This window comes from Apus apus, chromosome 3, assembly GCF_020740795.1.
Source record: "Apus apus isolate bApuApu2 chromosome 3, bApuApu2.pri.cur, whole genome shotgun sequence".
NCBI classification, from domain to species: domain Eukaryota; kingdom Metazoa; phylum Chordata; class Aves; order Apodiformes; family Apodidae; genus Apus; species Apus apus.
In genome coordinates, this window is record NC_067284.1 from 102,621,985 (window position 1) to 102,640,374 (window position 18,390).

At 40.8% G+C, this 18,390-nt stretch overlaps 1 protein-coding gene across 3 annotated transcripts in view; it reads right to left on the reverse strand.

The window, feature by feature from the left end:
* Positions 1-18,390, reverse strand: part of ARFGEF3 (ARFGEF family member 3) — an 83,757-nt gene that overhangs the window by 18,466 nt on the left and 46,901 nt on the right. For all 3 annotated transcript variants that reach the window (XM_051614758.1, XM_051614760.1, XM_051614761.1), the window contains 13 exons: positions 16,876-17,042; positions 15,774-15,939; positions 13,075-13,182; positions 12,619-12,834; positions 12,266-12,376; positions 10,725-10,875; positions 9,843-10,157; positions 8,207-8,340; positions 6,659-6,804; positions 4,938-5,117; positions 4,420-4,564; positions 3,253-3,375; positions 1,175-1,278 (listed from right to left, as the gene is read on the reverse strand). In XM_051614758.1, the coding sequence (XP_051470718.1) occupies positions 1,175-1,278; positions 3,253-3,375; positions 4,420-4,564; positions 4,938-5,117; positions 6,659-6,804; positions 8,207-8,340; positions 9,843-10,157; positions 10,725-10,875; positions 12,266-12,376; positions 12,619-12,834; positions 13,075-13,182; positions 15,774-15,939; positions 16,876-17,042 (2,066 nt within the window). The remainder of the gene's footprint in view (positions 1-1,174; positions 1,279-3,252; positions 3,376-4,419; positions 4,565-4,937; positions 5,118-6,658; positions 6,805-8,206; positions 8,341-9,842; positions 10,158-10,724; positions 10,876-12,265; positions 12,377-12,618; positions 12,835-13,074; positions 13,183-15,773; positions 15,940-16,875; positions 17,043-18,390) is intronic.

The following is an 18,390-nucleotide window of genomic DNA, read 5'->3' on the forward strand; positions in this document are numbered from 1 at the left end:
TACAACCTAAGAAGTTCCATTAGATGTACACAGAATATTCTGGAGCTCTGAAGGACTAAGTAAATACTGATGAAAGGACCTGTACAGATTTACTTCAGACCTTCATTGCCTGGGTTTTCCATTAAGCAACAAACTTTGCAGTATTGTGCTACAGCTGGGATGCTAGCTACCAGTATTTTGCCAGGCCTTTCAAAAGTAAACCATGTACTTGCAATATACAGATAGGATTTCTTTCTAAGTCATTCCTGTTTTTCTTCTACTGGCAGATCAAAAGATATAGCAAGATAAAAATGGCTGCTTCTTTCAAAGAGGAGAACATATTTCTGCATCACTGTGGACTGGGTTTTGTAAGGATAAGAAAGAGTTTATCTGATACACATAATGTATAGAACATACATTAGATATAGACAAAGATGTTTACAAAATAGCAAGTACATTTTGATATGTCTGCTGCTTATTATTCTGAGCTTTCTCCTCCTCCTCTCAGTCTGTACTGAATCCTCCCATTATCTCTGAATTTAGATACTAAGTCCTTTAAGCTATGATAATATCCTTTGTTGCACATTTGTACTGTACCCAGAAAAAACATGGTCTGGGCCCAACAAAAATACCTGCAGCTACTACAGAAATACAAATAACATTTTAAAATCAGGCAAAAAATGTCCTAATAGCTCTGGATAATAATCTGTGTTGTGTGCAAGCAGATTAGAGGAAACATGCCAGCATTTCAATTGTTAGAGATTTGCCCTGAGCTTCAGATGTTTACTTGGTACAGATAAGCTGCTGCTGCTGCATTTTAAAGGATGTAACCTGTTGCTCTTCTTAAGATCTGAGAATTCTCAGGGTTTTCCCAACACTGTTTACAGTAAATGTTTAAATAAGAAGGAATGCAGCTTTGAATATGCTACTACTAGGTTTCAAACATTCACATTTTCCCACATGCTCCTTGGGTCTGAGTGTTTTCATCTCCTCAGTTTTCCCACCGTTAGCTGGCACAGAATGTAAGAGATTCCTCCAAATTGCCACTCTCCATCTGGCAGTGCAGGTTATTACCATCAGGCTTACCACAGACTCTGTCGTCTTCATGCAAATCATCTAAACATTGATGCAAAGCCTGGAGGTTAGAACTGTTTCCTAGGCCAGGTTGGTACCTGTATGAGATTGTTCATCATACCTGAGAACATCTCCTGAGGTAATCAAGCGCGGGAAGGCACAAGTCTGTAGATGCAGACCCTGATCCTGGCACACAGTCACCCATCTCCTTACAATCTACTTCCCCTGAGGATAGGAAAGGCAGCATTGGGAAGGACAGAAGAGAAACAAATTTAGCATTAGTTCTCCTTTTTCATTCAGTTGTGCCCTAATGCCTGAATAGAATCCAGGAAACACAATTTGTTTTATCTTATGACAACGAGATGATTCTCATAAAAACAATACAGTAAAATTGGTCACAGTTCATACGTGGACTTTTATATTAATAAATGCATGCCTATTTAGTAACTCTTCAGTAGAGCCTTTGGGAGTTCTTAAAGAGTCATATCTTGTCACCTGTTATATCGTCTCTTCTCCACTTTTTTTCCATGGGTGTATGAATTACTACTTGCTCAGAGGGCTAGATCTAGATGATCTTTAAGGTCCCTTCCATCATGAGCCATTCTATTATATTAATCTTTTTCTCAATTAATACACTAATTTTTTTCTATGCATGTGCAACCCAGTTCCCTGGAAAATGCTTCTACCAGAAGTTCTTCCTTTTAGTTTCTTTACTGCTTAAAAACACCACTTTATATTTTGTGCTACAATATTTCCTTCTCCTGTCTGATTCAGGTGTCAGGGTCTCACAGTTTCAACTGCATGATACTCTTAGGCTCTAGTGCCTCAGTATCACAGGTCTTACTGACTCTGTGGCATTCAGCTGACTCCTACTTTTAGGTCAGTTTCACTAAGTGTATTAAATAAGCAGATCAGTTCCAAGGCCTCCTGTTGCATAGCTTCTCCCTGGATAACTCCATTCCCTCCAGTATTTTCCGTCTGCCCAGTCTGTTTTCTTTCTCTCTCAGCCAATGTTTCTACTGTTCAGTACTGAAGAATCCCATAGTCCTACTATCTTTAATACAAAAGAAGATCTTGGTTTTTGACATGTAAACATAAAGGGGAGAAACTTATGTCATGAAATGAAGAAACCTAAAAAAATATAGGACAGGCTTTTAAGTTCTCCAGAAGGAACATGAGTTCCCTCTACTGGTACTGGGCACAGATGTTTGTTTCTCTTTTGTAGTAATAATTACAACTCTCACCTATCATCACAAGCTGAACTCTGCCCCTGTTGAAATCAATGGTGAAATAGCTTAAAAAGATGAGAGTATCATTAAAGACTAGAACTGCTGCAGTTAGGTGCTTCATTTAAATCAAAGAGAGTAATGTACATACCTAGATTAGATACCTCTGTGAAATAATATACATTATTAAAAAAAGCCCCATTTTACCACTTATTAGAAGTTTTCTAATTTAAATAAGGAAAAAAAAATCATTGACACAGTTCAATGGAAAATGTCATCATCTAACCATCAAGGTGAGCCACAGAACACAGACATGGGGGCACAATAACCCAACACCATTTGCATCTGTCCTAAGTTTGGTGAAGTGCCAATTACTCTGCAGGGTCACCTTGACTTAATATGCCCAGTCTCCACCGCCCTTAGTAACACACAAAAAAAACTAATCATGGGGGCAGTTTGTTGTTAGTTGCAATGCTCATGATCTCACTGAAGGTTCAGCAGGTTTTCAGCACTGCATATGACAAACTGCTGCTGCCGAGGTGGGCAAGGATAGAAAAGAGCCATGTGGTTTTGAGCACTGAACATAAAACATGCCCTGTTCTGTTGCAGACAACCCATGCTGTCACTGCACAATGCCAGGCCATTTCTGCAGTGCTTTTTGGGTTTGATGGGGTTTTGGGGTTTAATAAATTATTATAAGCAAGTCCTGATGCAAATGAAGATGAAATGAAGCAGACATTTAACAGTGAGATGCATCTTTGCTGCTATAACAACTTGAAGAATTGATAGCATTAAAAATGTTTCTGAAATAATCCCTTGGTCTTTATTTTTATTAAAGGATTTTGGACTAAATTTGTTCACTGCCTCTCTCTCCTCTATCATACTATGTATCACAGAACTGAATTCTCCTCTTCTGCAGGATCAAGTTTGACATATCATGACTTAATAGGATAAAAGGAAAATAAGTCTTTACCCAGTCCTTTGACAAACTTCATAAGGCACATAATATAACTGGTGGCTGCATTGGCAAAGACCTGGATGCTGTCTGTGTTCAGAAATGCTTCAAAGACATCAAACACCGGAGGCTGGCATTTTCCTGTGGAAATAACAAGATGAGAATTCTTCCCCATCTCCCATAAAAGTGATTTTCCCAACAGTTTTTCAACAATTTAATTCAATCTGCAGAATCTCTTTTATTCTGGGCAGACACAGACATGATCAGAGAAATAAAATCTTCTCTTGCTTCTGAGGCAACTCATGTAACTTCATGGGAAGCAATACAGACTCCCTCCTTTGCCTTATCTATGTATCAGCTTATGCCTGCTCAAATGGTAAGAGCAGGTTTGAAATCTTGAACTCAGTTCACTAGCTAACACTGTTTGGTGGAGGTTTCTGGTTTGATTCTCAATAACTGCCAAGATGATAGCAGTGATTTCGAATTTTTTTTCAGTCTACACATTAACAAAATAGTCTTGCTTTTCCTAAGTAAATTATCAGTTTTTAAAAGGTGTATACGTTTGTATTTTGCCATTGATCATAACAGATCTGAAAGACAAAATTTAGAAGAAAAACCGTATCCCTTACATATAACTTGTAACATTTAAAAATACCTTCTAATGGGGCAATAGACCAGATTAAAATAGTTTTCCCAGATTTCCCAGTCTCCATACAAGCAAACATCTGTGGGAGGGATGCAGAATCACTCTTACAGAAAATGTGGTTTGTAATTGTATGTGATTTGAAAGCTTGTGATTAAGTGTCTAGACAAGCACTTGTCTAGATCATCACACTAACTACCCTGATGTATAAGAGCAATAGGTTCCACATAGTGAGACAGACAGTGGTGGGATGTTGTGGCTGGACACACTAGGCTTTCCTGTCTCTAGCAGAACAGTGACAAGAGCCCAGCCAAGCTCAGTACTCCTGCACTACTGCTTTGCTCTAAAACATTCTAGTAGTTTTGAAACATTTATTTTTCATTCTTCTCATCTGCCAGTTGTCCTGGAGTATTGCAGGGCCACTGCTAAGTGCCACTGTTCGTGTAGGACACCTAAATATACTGAGTCAGTTATTGTGTCCCCAAGGAACGAGACATGGAAACAAAAGCACAGATGAAATAGTTTGTGCAGTAAGTCCTTACCCACAGAGTATTCTCCTACAAGGTACTCTTTAACCTCTGACTTGCTGCTGCTGTGCACTGTTTCCAGGGCACTGAACAGGGGTCTCCATCCTGACTGGATCTGGGTAGAACACATTTCCACCAGTTCTCCTATAGAAGTGACCACCTGCAGAGAATGTAGGAAAAGTTAAAAGAATAAAACGAAAAACCAGAATTGATACATAGATGGACTTTCAGAAGGAATGGCTTTAAACACCCTCCTAGATTTCTCTATGTCAGTCTGGACTAATATATTTTTTTTAGATAATAGAAAAGCTTTATTTAATTGCTTTAAAGCCAGGTGTAGTGACTGTCTCTGCACTCTACCACAATGCTGGCTTAGGTAGGCAGAGACCTCCTGATTCTTTGAAGATGATTAAGGGGCACCATTTGAGGGGACTTTGGGACACACTCCTAAGTGAACCAAGTCCTCTTTGGAGACCATTGTTCTTATGAGCATGGTAGCACAGATACAGACACCCTGATCAGGGCTGACTTGCCTGGTCTTGGACATCCTCATCACACAGCTCTAGCTGCATGATACGCTCAAAGGGCCGAAAAAGTGCCTCATTAAAGTGAAAATGAGAAGGCTCACTCCAGTCCGTCAGCACTTCAGTGAGGATGTCATGGATGAAAGAGACAGCCTTCCGAGATACGTGTCTCTCCTTATGACAGGCAGCCTGCAGGGAAAGGAGGAGTATAAGAGTTTGTCCAAGCAAAAAAATTGCTTTTAGTGAGACACTTTCAAGAGAGGTAAACACTTCATGCTGCTGAACCCCAAAAACGGCTTCACCAGTAATGTGACTAGAGACCCCACTGCAATGAAAACAGGAGACCACTGCCACTGAAACATGACTGAGACAGAGCTGCCTGGAGTCCCACAGATGCATGAAGGTTTGCTGACAACTCCAAAAGCACACAGCTAAAATAAAGAAATTAAATAATAAATCCACAGAAGAGAACGCATGTAAAATGTCTTTTTTCTTTCTGTGTGACCATTTTCCCCTTCAAAACAGTAATTTCTGCATTTATTCACCATACCCATACATGCATGATCAAATGTCACTGACGACTATTTACGGAAATTAAAGTGAGAAAGTTCTCATGATTTTTTGAAAAGCTATTAAAAAAACCTAAAGGCCAGTGAATCTGGATCTAAAGTTACTGTTTTGAACATCTATACAGGTTATGCTAAATTCTGTACTTTCTCCGATTTTGCTCCTTCCCAGTAATGCCCTCATCTGCATTGAAGTCAACAAAAAGACTGACCAGCACTGCATTCTAAAAACATGGAAGGTACTTGAGTTTAAACTGGCATGGGATCTTAAAAGACTTAAAAGTGTTGAAAACATGAAAAGTATTTAAATTGGTCTCAGGCTGGCATCCAAAGGCAAGTCAGACACTAGTTTTCAAGATGAGGGGCTGTTAAAACACACAACAAACTATTCTCTGCTTTTTCTACTTCACTTAAAGGGATTCCACTAAGAATCTCCAATGTCTGAACTCTATTGTAAGATAGTCCAGGCATTTTCTCGAGTAACTGAAATGAAGTGCTATGAAAATTTGCTGAACAGCTCTTCCTAAAACTCCAGGCAAGCATGCCCCCAATAGACCTGGGCAGATGACACCACATACCTCATCAACAGAAAGAAAGGATGTACTTGCATGTTCATTCATACCAGTGATATAAATCAAACAGCTCTGACAAGTCAAGACACCACCATTTCACTAGATAAGACAAAGTTTGGCTGAGGAAAGGTCATTTGTTATGACTGAACTCCATTCACTGGCTGCTATTGGCATGTCACTGACCAGGGTTCACAGAGAAGAAGGAAAGGGAAAAACATCACAATCTTTCCAGTTGAGTTTGCTTTATGTGGGAAAACAAAGCTTGCATTCTTTTATGGGAAGACTTGTAAGGATTCAAACCTTGATTGGGAAAACAGAGGGAGGAGTTACTTGTAACTTTTTTGGGTTGTTTCAGTTTTTTCACCACAGACACAGAGAAAGTACCATATTGCAAAAATCCCTGGACTTGCCTATTTCACTTCAGTAAAAGTGCACTCCTCAGTGACAGTATCATACAGTATATACAATCCCCCAACAGAAGTGCAACCAGATTTGACAATGTTGAGGGCTGAGATACATTTTAAGAGCTATCAAGCCTTCTCCAGCTTTTTCAGCTTTGCCATCTCTTGCACATTTTCTCCCTCAGTCCTACCTCTACCAGGTGAGGTGCCACCAGGCTCCAGCAGCGCACGAGGTGAAGCAGCGGACGAGATTTACTCCTTACAATTCTGAGCATGGCATCACCAAGTCGGAACAAGTGAAGTGCACTTCTCCTGTCCTGGGTAGATTTTATTTCTCCTACAAGGAAGTATAAGAAAATAAATGCATGCTAAGCAACAGCAGCTCCTTCATCTCTAGATGTCTACATTGTTAGAAATCGTTAGTATTAAGCTGGGGGGTGCAGGGAGGGCGGTGGAAGAAAAGAGAAGAAGAAATCAATGTAAAACATAGCCTGTGCCTATGTGGGTAAAAGCAAAGGAGATGGGCCCAAGTTTTAAAACAATTTAAACCAAAATAAAGTGTGTTTCATAAATTACATTTTTTTGCAAACATTTTAAATGTGGCTTGGAGAAGTGGTGCAGAGAAGTTAAGCAAGGAGTTAAATTATTTATATTAAGATCCAAAATAGTAGTTGCAAAAACCCTTTGGTGACATCTACAGGAAAGAATATAAACCACAAGTTATTTAATTCTAGTTTGTCCTTTTGCATTTCTTGTCAAGCAAAGGATACAAAGTAAAGAATACGAGGAAATAATGTTCTGTTCCCTGGCCAAGTAATACTTGTCATTTCCTATTAAAAGGGATTTATTCTGTTGCTCTTACAACATTTGCAAAGACTCTCATTTAAAATATACTGGTGCCTTCATCTCTAACAGGTGTAATCAGGGGCATACCCCATTTATTATATTCAAAAAAGGCAATTAATTGCTTGATCCTAATTTTAATTTCATTATTACTAACTACTGGTGATTGACTACTACATACATGATAAGAGGATCACTATTTATTAAAAATAAAGTGATGAGTGTTGAGGCCTGGAGACAAGCAAGAGCAAAACCAACTTAAAAGTGTCACATTTTGAAAATTACAACTGTACTTCAGGGAGAGAGAAAACCAATTAAACTGGAGACATATACCAGATAAAAACCATGTCTGCCACAGGACAGAACAATAACCCATGTGACTTCTAAAGACATAGTATGAAGTTAAGAGAACTGACTTCCAGACCTTCTACTCTATTTCAGAAAGTAATGGAAATAACAACTTAGAGGCTTTGAACTGTAATGTGTATGCTCCACTCTGGTAGGCAAGAGCAAGAATGACAAATCCCATGGCTTTATCTAACATTATTCAGTTGTGTGCTTTGTTTGCTATCACTCATTTTCCGAACACTTCTGAGGCTATCCCACTGTCGAGTGTCTAACCTAAATCCATTGTCTTAGGTCCACAAAGGAATGTCCTCCAAATTGTTTCCTAGCAGGCATGGATGTGGTCCCTGTCCAAAAAAAGCACTCAAACCTTTTCTAAAGACTTTGAATTACTCCTACAGGAAGATCTTACTAGACTAAATACTGTGTTTTATTTATACCTTGACATTTTAATTGGAAAAATTAAAACTGCTAGAATACAAGTAAGTCCTACAAGCAGCACAGCTGTGTATGAAACACAGAACTCTGGAAGGAATCTTCAGGCAATTTACCTGGCATCGCTAAGGAGTAATCAACTGTATCTGTGACTGAATGGAAAAGCTGGGCCTGAGAAGCCTTCTTCAGCTGGTAGAGGAAGCCTACCAATGCCATCAAGTTTAACTTGTCAGCAGCATCTTCAAAGAGCCTGTGAGTAAAAGAACAGAATCTAATTGAAAAATTCATGAGATGCAGACTTCATTGTGTACATAAGAGGAAAACCCTTATCTGTACGTGGCTGCTGTGTGTTGCCTTTACTGACACATAGTGTTATTTGGGGCTTCTTCATTTGTACACTACTACAGAAAGACTTTGATCCAGAAGCTTTATTCATTGGACCAATCAGAACCCTTCCAAGGTTCAACTGCAGTACTAAATTAAAAAGTCACTTTTTCATGGAATCAATGCTTCCCCATTACTATATCTTAATGCTATAAGCAGTTTCTGAAACAGTAATAAAAAACAGTGAGAATATGCCAAGTCCCTACAACACAGATCATCAAAGCTTCACTGACTTTATAGTTACAACAGTTTGCTCCATCTGAAGTTACAACCCCTTACATGAAAACCAAATTGAAGTCTTAGACCTGACGTTGCTGTATCTGAATTGCTATTCAGGAATACAAAGAAAAGTTGTTATTTTCAGCTGCAGTGAGCTCTTAAGATTGAAGAGTTTAAGTCTATATCCTTAAATCAGTACACTTATGCTTTTATATAGGAGGTGGGTTCCACAAAGATCAAAGTGAAATTTCACATGGTGCAGCCGTAAGTTGACATAAATACAACTTTCTGACATTTCTTTTCATGAAAAACTTTCTAACATCCACACTGAAGTAACAGCATAGAAATCAAACCTGCATCATTAAAATTACAGTACTGTTATTCTCTAATCCTCAGAACCAAGCTGTATTGTGAGCTTCCTGAATAAAAGGTACTTTCCATGCACAGAGTCAAACTCAACTCACTATGCGTTTCTCTTTCCTGTGAATTTACAAACAACGCCCTCCCAAGGGCAGAGATCAAGAATGCAAAATATCAGTTGGGAGAAAAAAGGGTATTAGAAGTATGCAAACCCAGGAAATTTTCAATTCTAGTCTGTGCTGCCAAAAGAACAGCAAAAATAGCAAAAAAGTCTGTGATACATCAGCCCACAGATCGTGTTGTAGGGACATCTAACCTAGCCATTCTGGGACCATGCTTGGTGTCCCTTCCTCCTCTGGACACACCGCAGCAGGCTGAAAAGCTGTCACGCAGTCCTGAAAGAAGCAGCTGCTTTCTAACTGGCACCAGTCTTGTCACCCATCAGGACAGAATAATCACTTATTTTGTCTGCTTAAAAGAACAGAACAGATTCATTTACATTGAAGCAATGAATCCACACCTCTCAGGATGCATTTGATTTACTTGGCATATTCACTGCTGTGCACAGATGTACTCAGCCCAGTACCTGAAGGTGCCACAGGTGCCACAAAGATGCATAAAACCAGGTCTTTTAAGAACAGCTGGTTGGGACACACACAGAGCTGTCTTGTGAAACTCAACTGAAGCAAGTGGCTGCAACAAAGATCAGGCCCTGCTGCATCACAGACATGCCCACCTTGGTCCTGTTTTGGGAACTGGGATTCTGGTTTCTGACAGTGCTGCTTTTACCTGTCAGCTTGTGTAGAGAGTGTGAGAACAGCCTTGGCAGCACTGGTCCCACACAGCAGGCTGCCTCCACGGAAGTCAAAAGCTCTGCCCTTACTGCTCTCCTTGATGAGGTCCTGGATAGAAACTGGCTGAATGACAGGATTGTTGCTGAGGGTGGTCTCCTGCTCGGGTGTCAGTGCGTGGGGAGACTCCCCAGGCTCAGAGTCTGGGTGCAGCGCTCCAGGTGCCTGCTGTGACTGGGTGATGGTAAGGGAGGGCTGGGAAGCACCATCACTGAAGTGGGTGTGCTCCAGCGTGCTGATGTACTCACAGACCCTGAGAACAAACAAGAGAAGCAAAAAGATGAATAAAACCCTCAAAACAACAACTCCTGTCCCCACTAATCACCAAGCTCACTGAAGAAATGCTTGGGTCTGTACTCCAGGGGTGAATCAGAAGGGTAGTGCAAGCACAGCTCTCAGCTGCATCACAGCACCACCACTGTGAAAAGCCACCTTACATGGAGACCTGGTGTCAATTCACAGGCCCTGGTTTCTACAATCTCCAACTCTCAGACTATGCACAGGTAACCTGTCTTCTTACATCCTTTGGTCTCCCGCATGCCGAGATAGCAAATAGTTTAGTGGAGGTCCCTAAAAGGCCCAATTAGGCTCCTGGGTCTGCCACAGTCTTCGGGTAAACTTCAAAGTTCCTAAGCATTGATTTTGTCTCAGAATAGTGGTGGAAAACAGCAGTTTTTTCTTTTATGGATACTGGCGGTTAATTCACTCTGAAGCTGTTTATACAGAGCACTCCCAGAGCATGTCAAGTCCTTTTTCTCAGTCCATTACTTTCAGGCAATATGATATAAATTATGTTTCTTTTAGGAATGCTGATGAGTACCTGAACACGTGGGGCCAACAGTCCTGATTGTGGCTTCCCATCTCCAGGCCCACGTTAAGGACTGCATCCATACACAGAACATGAGCAGTGTGCAGGCAGACTCCCTGCACTTTCCCCATCTGCTCCAGTTTCTGCTCCACTTTCTGTTTCACTGAAGCATGAAAAGTAATAAAAAAACAAACACAAAACACATTAGATTCTCCTGCTTTTAAACAAATGCTGGTTTGCATATAGGGTGATGGCAAAGGTATACAGTCTGAAAACTATACAAAAAGGTGGATTTTAGACAAAAAACAAATCAGAAAAACCCATTTCTTCCTAAAAAACATACAGTGGTTTTAAAGTTAGAAACCATTGTGATTCTTACATGCATTAAAAAAAAAAAATCAATGCTAAAATGACACCCTCCATCCCCAAAATCCCATCTTATTGGCCAGAGAACAGATGGAGATTGCCATTGATATCACATGTTTCTCGTTGGAGCTGGCTGGCTAGATATTATTTATTTTTACCAAAATCTCCTTTGCTACAGAAAAAATAAATAAATGTGGATTTCACATCTATTTCCATACAAAAATTTCACTGAAAAGCTTTTGTTAATGGATACTCTTGTCAAAGCAAAACTAATCCTGAGATGAAGTACAAGCATTTGGACCTCATTCTTTTTCCTGAGAATCTCTAAAAAGCTCAGTTTTCATGCTGCCTTGCAATGGAAACAAATTTTGAAGCTTTGCAAGCTTTTGCAGACTAGGTCAGTTGGCCTCTAGCCACCACTGCTGCCTCCTCTTTGCTTCAGTGCAGCCTGGCCAACTCACTTCAGTCCTATCTAGTAGAGTGGTCAAAAGCTAGTTTGTGCTCAGGCCTGTTCAGTTTTGTTTTCCCTACACCAAACCTAAGTGCCAAGCAGCTCTATTTGTGCAACACTGTGTTTTGTTATGGGCTTGATGTTATCAGACACATTTTACGTGCTTCTCTAGACAGCTACTGGAGACAAGTGACCTTATTGACTTCCACTGTGCTTGAAGTAGTGCTATAGAGATGTAGAAATTTTTACATTATACATATTTTTTTTTCATTCTAGCTTAACTCAACCTCATTCAGAAACAGTTTTAAATATCTAATGATGACAAAAGAAAATCAAGGATGCATACATGAGACAGGGAGAAGGATGTAAACTGAGCTTTTATTATCAGTCAACACATTAAAACAAAAAAAGTAAGAAAGCTGTTTCCCTGATGCCCTCTGGTTGTGCTAGTATCAGAAGGCTTCAAAAGTGCCCATTAAAAAAATGCTGTTGGTTTATCTGTTGTTCCACTGATTTCCGAACCATATAAAATACAATTAGTGTGACCCAATTTTAAGAACCTAGGACAGTGGGACATGTACTGAAGTCCCTACACACACATCCTATATACCTACAAGTGAGTGGTGCACAGTAGTGGCATTCCCCTCTGTCCTTCCTCTTTATGTAGCAAAGTACTTTCCAGTTGCACCTCAACAGGCAATATGAGATAAGGTGGGTACTTCAATCACATAGTTACCTTGAGCTATAGCATCACTGGGCTCTTGGATTTCTTTTTCCTCTTTCTCTTCTTGGACACAGGAAGCAGCAGCCATTTGGGCAAGAGCAGATGCACAGTTAGCAGCAACTCCTGTAAAGCAACAACATAACTACTGTCTGACCAGCATCTCCTCCCGAGTCCCATGCAATCTCAACAAGAGGTTTTGTCAAGGATGTGCTGGCTGGATATACCTATGCTGTACGGGGAGTTCTACGGTCCAGGTTCCTAACCAAGACTGAACAGGATACTGCTTTTCTCTCTCCCAAATTCTTTCAAGGAAAGTTACCACCCTATTTTATGAGTCTGCCATGGCATCCCACATGCAGCAGTACCTAGAGCACAGCTCAGCCGGGCTGCCCTCCTCAGTCCATCCAGACTCACACAGATGGAGTCCTTCTCCTTTTGGTTCTGCTGCTTGGCTCCTTCTGCTCCCAAGATGAAGGCCAGACCTTTAGAGCTGCCTGCCATTCGGCCAGTCAGTGGTGTCGACAAAGTGTCAATCAAGTTCTTCCAACAGCCAATTAAAAGGTATCGGGCAAAAGCAACTCCTGGAATGAGAAATACCTTACTACTACTACTACTACTGGAAAATTAAGCAACAGCAGCTTTATCATCAGTGGTAAAAAATCAAGTCATATTGATGATCTGCATGTTCGACTACCAATTCTAATTTACTTCCCTCAACCCTTAAATTGTTGTTCTAAACCACAATTTATCTGAACATGCTGATGGTATACAACAACCCACTGCTGGTAAATACACTTATGCTTATAATACAATTGTAATACCTGCAACAACAGAATCATCTGTCTTCTGGTTTTGGGAAAGAGGAGATTGAGCTGAAGCAGATGCCATCAACTGGCCACCAATTGCACTGCTTCCCAAGCCATCGATGTCTGCCAGAACATCAAAAACCAACAGATTACCATTCAACACACAGATCGTATAAGGAAAACATTTCCTACTGGCTCTTTGTTCAAATAAGTACTAGTGCTCCTAACTCATCAGGTAGGCTTTTTAGTTGCTCTTTTCTGGCTGCGTTCTGAAACCCTGGCACAAACATGAGCTGTGGCATCTTATGCCTTGTTCAGTATGACCAATGTTCTGTTGAAGAGGGAAAATACCCACTCTGAAAAGTCACCCCCCCTTCCCCTCCAAAGTTACACAGTAAACAGGACCCTCAGCAAAGATTTCATGGTATTTCACTGAATCACAGAATCATCATGGTTGGAAAGGACCTGCAGAGTCACAGAGTCCAACCATCAACAAAAAAACCCCAAACAACAACAAAAAAAACCCCCACACAATAAACAAACAAAAAAACACCCTAAAAACCTGGGCCACTAGAGCACGTCCTGAAGTGCCACATCTACACAGCTTTTGAATACCTCTAGGAATGGTGACTCAACCACCTCCCTGGGCAGGCTGTTCCAGTGTCTGACCACTCCTTCAGTATAGAAATTCTTCCTAATATCCAATCTAAACCTTCCCTGCCACAACTTCAAGCCATTTCCTCAGGTCCTATTGTTATTTACTTGGGAGAAGAGGACATTTCTTACAGTTCAGACCTACCACACTCTTAAATCTCCATGTTTCTTAGTATAACCTTTCAAATCTTGCTATATTCTGTATCTACATGTTCTCAGACATCAGTCTGAGTCCTCAAGCTGCACTGGGATCCTATGTCCTACATCCTATATGTGATTTTTAGTAGACTTGTGTAGGTTCAACCTCAACAAAAGAAATACAACCCTTTCCCCAACACAACAAAGACCAGATTCCCACAGAGAGTTCAATGTTAGAGGCACCAGGTTGATTTCCTTCCTAGCAGCCCCTGTCTGTTTCTGCTCCACATACTTAATTGCTATTGTTTTTCCAAAGTGTTTCTTTCAGCTTCCCAGCTTAATAGCTAAAAGCAACACTGGGATCCTGATGATTACAATCAGCAAAAAACTTTCAGAGCAGTGTCCTTTGATTACCAGTTAATGGCTCAGCTGAAGCTAGTTTCTCCTTGCATACACTGTTTTAATTACCTCTTTGTAATCACACAGTATACACATTCAAGCAGACAGGGCATTTTATATCACTACAGCATCACAGACATTCTGCTGCCTTTCAGCTGATACCATTTGATTTTTTGCCTCAAATGAAGCTAAGGGATGTTTTAAAAAATGTGTTAGGGGTGCTCCACGTTTTCTGCTTCTCTCTAGTGCCATTCAGCGTATCTCTGGCGTAGCACAAATCTGAACCAAGGGGAGCTCAATCTGTGGAAGGTTTCCAGGATCAGATGCTACTATTTGAATTTTTGTTGCACCACAGGCACATTGAAATGGCTTTGCTATGACACCAGGAAAACAGCAACCTTACTGCTTGTCATTAACAGGTACCAAGCCTGCCAGAACTGAAGGTGACAGCATTAAGAGAGGTTTTGATTCAGTGAACAAACGGACTCTCCCTGGCTCCCAGGGCCAGTCAGTTTTTAAATAAATGCTTCAAAAGCTTCCATCTGATCCAAAACAAACAGAAAAGTACCTGCCACCTGTACACAGAGTACTGTGTACAGCTCTGGAGCCCTCAGCACAGGAAAGACATAGAGCTCTTGGAGAGGGTCCAGAGAAGGGCCACAAAGATGATCAAAGGGCTGGAGCACCTCTGCTATGACAACAGGCTGAGGGAGTTGGGGCTATTCAGCCTGAAGAAGAGAGGTCTCCAGGGAGACCTTCTGGGTGGGGTTTTTTTCCAATTTTGTTTTGTTTTGTTTTGTTTGTTTGTTTTGTTTTCCTGGTTGGAAGGGACCTTGAAGATAACCAAGTCAAACCATAACCTAAATCCCCCTACCGTAACCTAATTTACCCGCTCAGTGCTTAAATCATGTCACTAAGCACTATATCCACATTTCTTTTAAATACTTCCAGGGATGGAGACTCCACCACCTCCCTGGGCAGCCTGTTCCACTGTCCAACAAGTCTTTCGGTAAAGAAATTCTTTCTAACGTCCAGCCTAAACCTCCCCTGATGCAGTTTCAGGCCATTACAGCAGCCTTCCAGTACCTGAAGGGCTACAGGAAAGCTGGGGAGGGGCTTTTCACCAGAGAGGGCAGTGACAGGACAAGGGGGAATGGTTTTAAACTGAAAGAGGAGAGATTTAAGTTAGACATCAGGAAGAAACTATTCACCATGAGGGTAGGAAGGTGCTGGAATAGGTTGCCCAGCGAGGTTGTGGAAGCCCCCTCCCTGGAGGTGTTCAAGGCCAGGTTGGATGAGGCCTTGTGCAGCCTGGTCTAATGTGAGTTGACCCTACTCATAGGAGGGAGGTTGGAACCTGATGATTTTTAAGGTCCCTTCCAACCTTAACCACTCTATGGTTAAGTCTGAATCTTTCTCTACCTGTAATTTCAAGAAATACCACATGTTGCACATGGACATGCTGTTCTGTATGTAATGCAATGGTTTGGAAGTTAGCCTTGCCACCATAACATAGTACTGACCAGTCAGCATGGTGATAAGTGGAAGGCTGTGCTCTTCAGGGCTTCCCCAGTATCCAGCTTCCCCCAGCATGTTCCTTTCTAGTACCTGGTGATACAGTTCTTCAACCCAGGCCTGGGAAAATACCATCAACACTCCACTGGACTGGACCTGCTTCATGAACTCCTTCTGCAGAGAACCATAAAAGCCAGATCTAAGACAAAAGTAAACCCTACAGCAGGAGCCTCAGCCCCTAGATCTACTCATAAGAGCATGGGAATGCAGTATAAATCAATTGATGCAAAAATAAGAATTATCTGAGGATTACAACTCTCTATGGTGGAGAATGACATGAACAAGGAGCTTTCCCCTCTCTTACTGCAGTTCATACCAGAACTGATGATGATGTTAAAACCCACCTGTTTTTGAGGTCTTCTAGAATGCAAGTTCTCTTAGATGAGAAACTTAGAAACAATGGTACATTTTGGCAGGTTTTTGTTTGGTTTGGTTTGGTTTTTTTCCTTTATTTGTTCCATATATCACCATTTTTTTTATTTTTATAAAAACTCTGAAATAATTTCTCTTGGGCAACTTAGTTATAACTCCTGCAGCTTTCAAAACAATTTTAAAAATTCCAAGAAGCTGAGGAATCCTAGGTGCCACAAAAATCATCATATTAACACCTAATTACTTTTTACTCTAACTTTTCATGTCTTCATCTGTGTGAATTCAAATCAAGTATTAAAGAAAGAAATTTGTCATTATGCTTAGAAGTCATAGCAAGATGAAGGTACATTACTTCATAATGTGCATGAACAATAATACATGGTGTATCACACGATGCTAATGAAGATGTGTTCTGAAGATAAGAGTATCCATCAAAATGACAGCTACTTTAATGATAATCAGTAAGCAGGATTCATTCCCCCTCCCAAATTACAGAGAAGCTGTGGAATTCAGATGCATGACATTTATCATGCAAGATTCATAAGCAGCCTGCAGAATGCTTCATTTGCAATTATTATTTCTCCACTCAGCAAGCACCCTGAAGGCTTTACGTGTGGGCTGCTTTATGGGAAAGGAAGAAAAACAATTTTTCCTTTTTAACAGTATTCTCCAACTCACCAGTAACACAGGGGCTTGGGCAGGTTTCTTCCTGTAGTAATCTGAGTTGGCCAATTTTAGGTTGAGCAGCAGAGTGTAATGTGAGACCATGTAGAGACTGTCTGCATTCATCAGAGTCTGGAAGCTGAAATTTAGGTTTCCCTCAAATCCTGGTGAGTGCATCATACCTAACGAAAACACCATGTGAGCTCTCTTATTTTACACAGATTTTGCCTGGAAAAAAAATATATCAGAAACCAACCCTAGCATTTCAGCAGTAACAGACTGCTAGAATAGTTAATGAATCATCACTAGAAATTACTGTGCTAAATGTACTAGAGTAAGGAGTAGAAAAATAAGTAGTTCATCTAGAATGCAGTGCTGTGAGGCAAACTGAACACTCCAGCCACAGTCCAGCAAAGCAATACACTGCATTTGAAATACACAAGGAGAACCAGCATTCACCGGAGTGACCAAGACTGTAGGTTGGGTGTTTGGGGGGGGGAAATACATCTGCAATGCCAACTGGAAAGGTGAGGTGGGAAGTGGCAGCAGCAAAGCCTGCATATTTAACCAAGCACACATTGCACAAAATGGTGCTGATAAGGGTGACAGCCCTTTTAACCCCCCAGTTCATATGTCCCAGCTAAGTGAGTTGCTGGATGGGGACTGGAGTGCTCAGCACTTTGCAGGATCAGGCTGCAATCATCGTCTCCATGGCCTAAAGGTACACGGACAATTATCTGGGGCCAAGCTGGCTGAAACTTGTTATGACTCCAAGCCCTATTTAGTTCATACAAGTTTCTAGATAGCTGAGCAGTTGCAGATCCATAAGCCATCTGTATGTGCCCAGTACTCCTGAAAACACTATTTGTATGAAAAGACAGACTGCAACCCAATGGCACAATCCCTTCTTCCCATGTAGGATCGATGGCACCTACATTTTCCTCTGAGTTAGCTGACCTACTGCTAGAAAAACATATCAGGTATCAGCAATGCCTAATTGAATCCCCATTATTTGTAGTTTGAACTATGAAAAATATTAGATAACCCCCACATGACCCACACTATTTCATGGTTTTCACATCAACTGTGAAAACCATTCATATAATGTCAATTAGGGAAGATTAAGGAAAGTTTAAACTGAAACCAAAAAAGCTTCTGTGGTTATTTACATGATGAAGCAAAACTGTGTAATTTGTTAACTGCTGCAGTGGTTTACTGTGAATATATTCCTCCCACCATAATGCTCATGCCTCTTCTTAGACAAAATACAACCAAAAAAAATTTAAAAAATCCACACACAGAAAAGAAGCAAATGTTTTTCTTGCCTCGTGAGGGTTTGAAAGCTCTGTGCTGTTGCCTTCTTGGACTTTCCACTGTCGTCACTTTGGGGGCGTGGATAAGGTGAGTAACTGTTTGAGGGTGGATTTAGAAAGAGAGTAACTGTTCCACGGTGGGTCTAAATAATTAATAGCTGTTCAAGGGAGCAACCTTTGTGGAAAGAGAGGTGATAGGGCTGGCCACAAACCATAC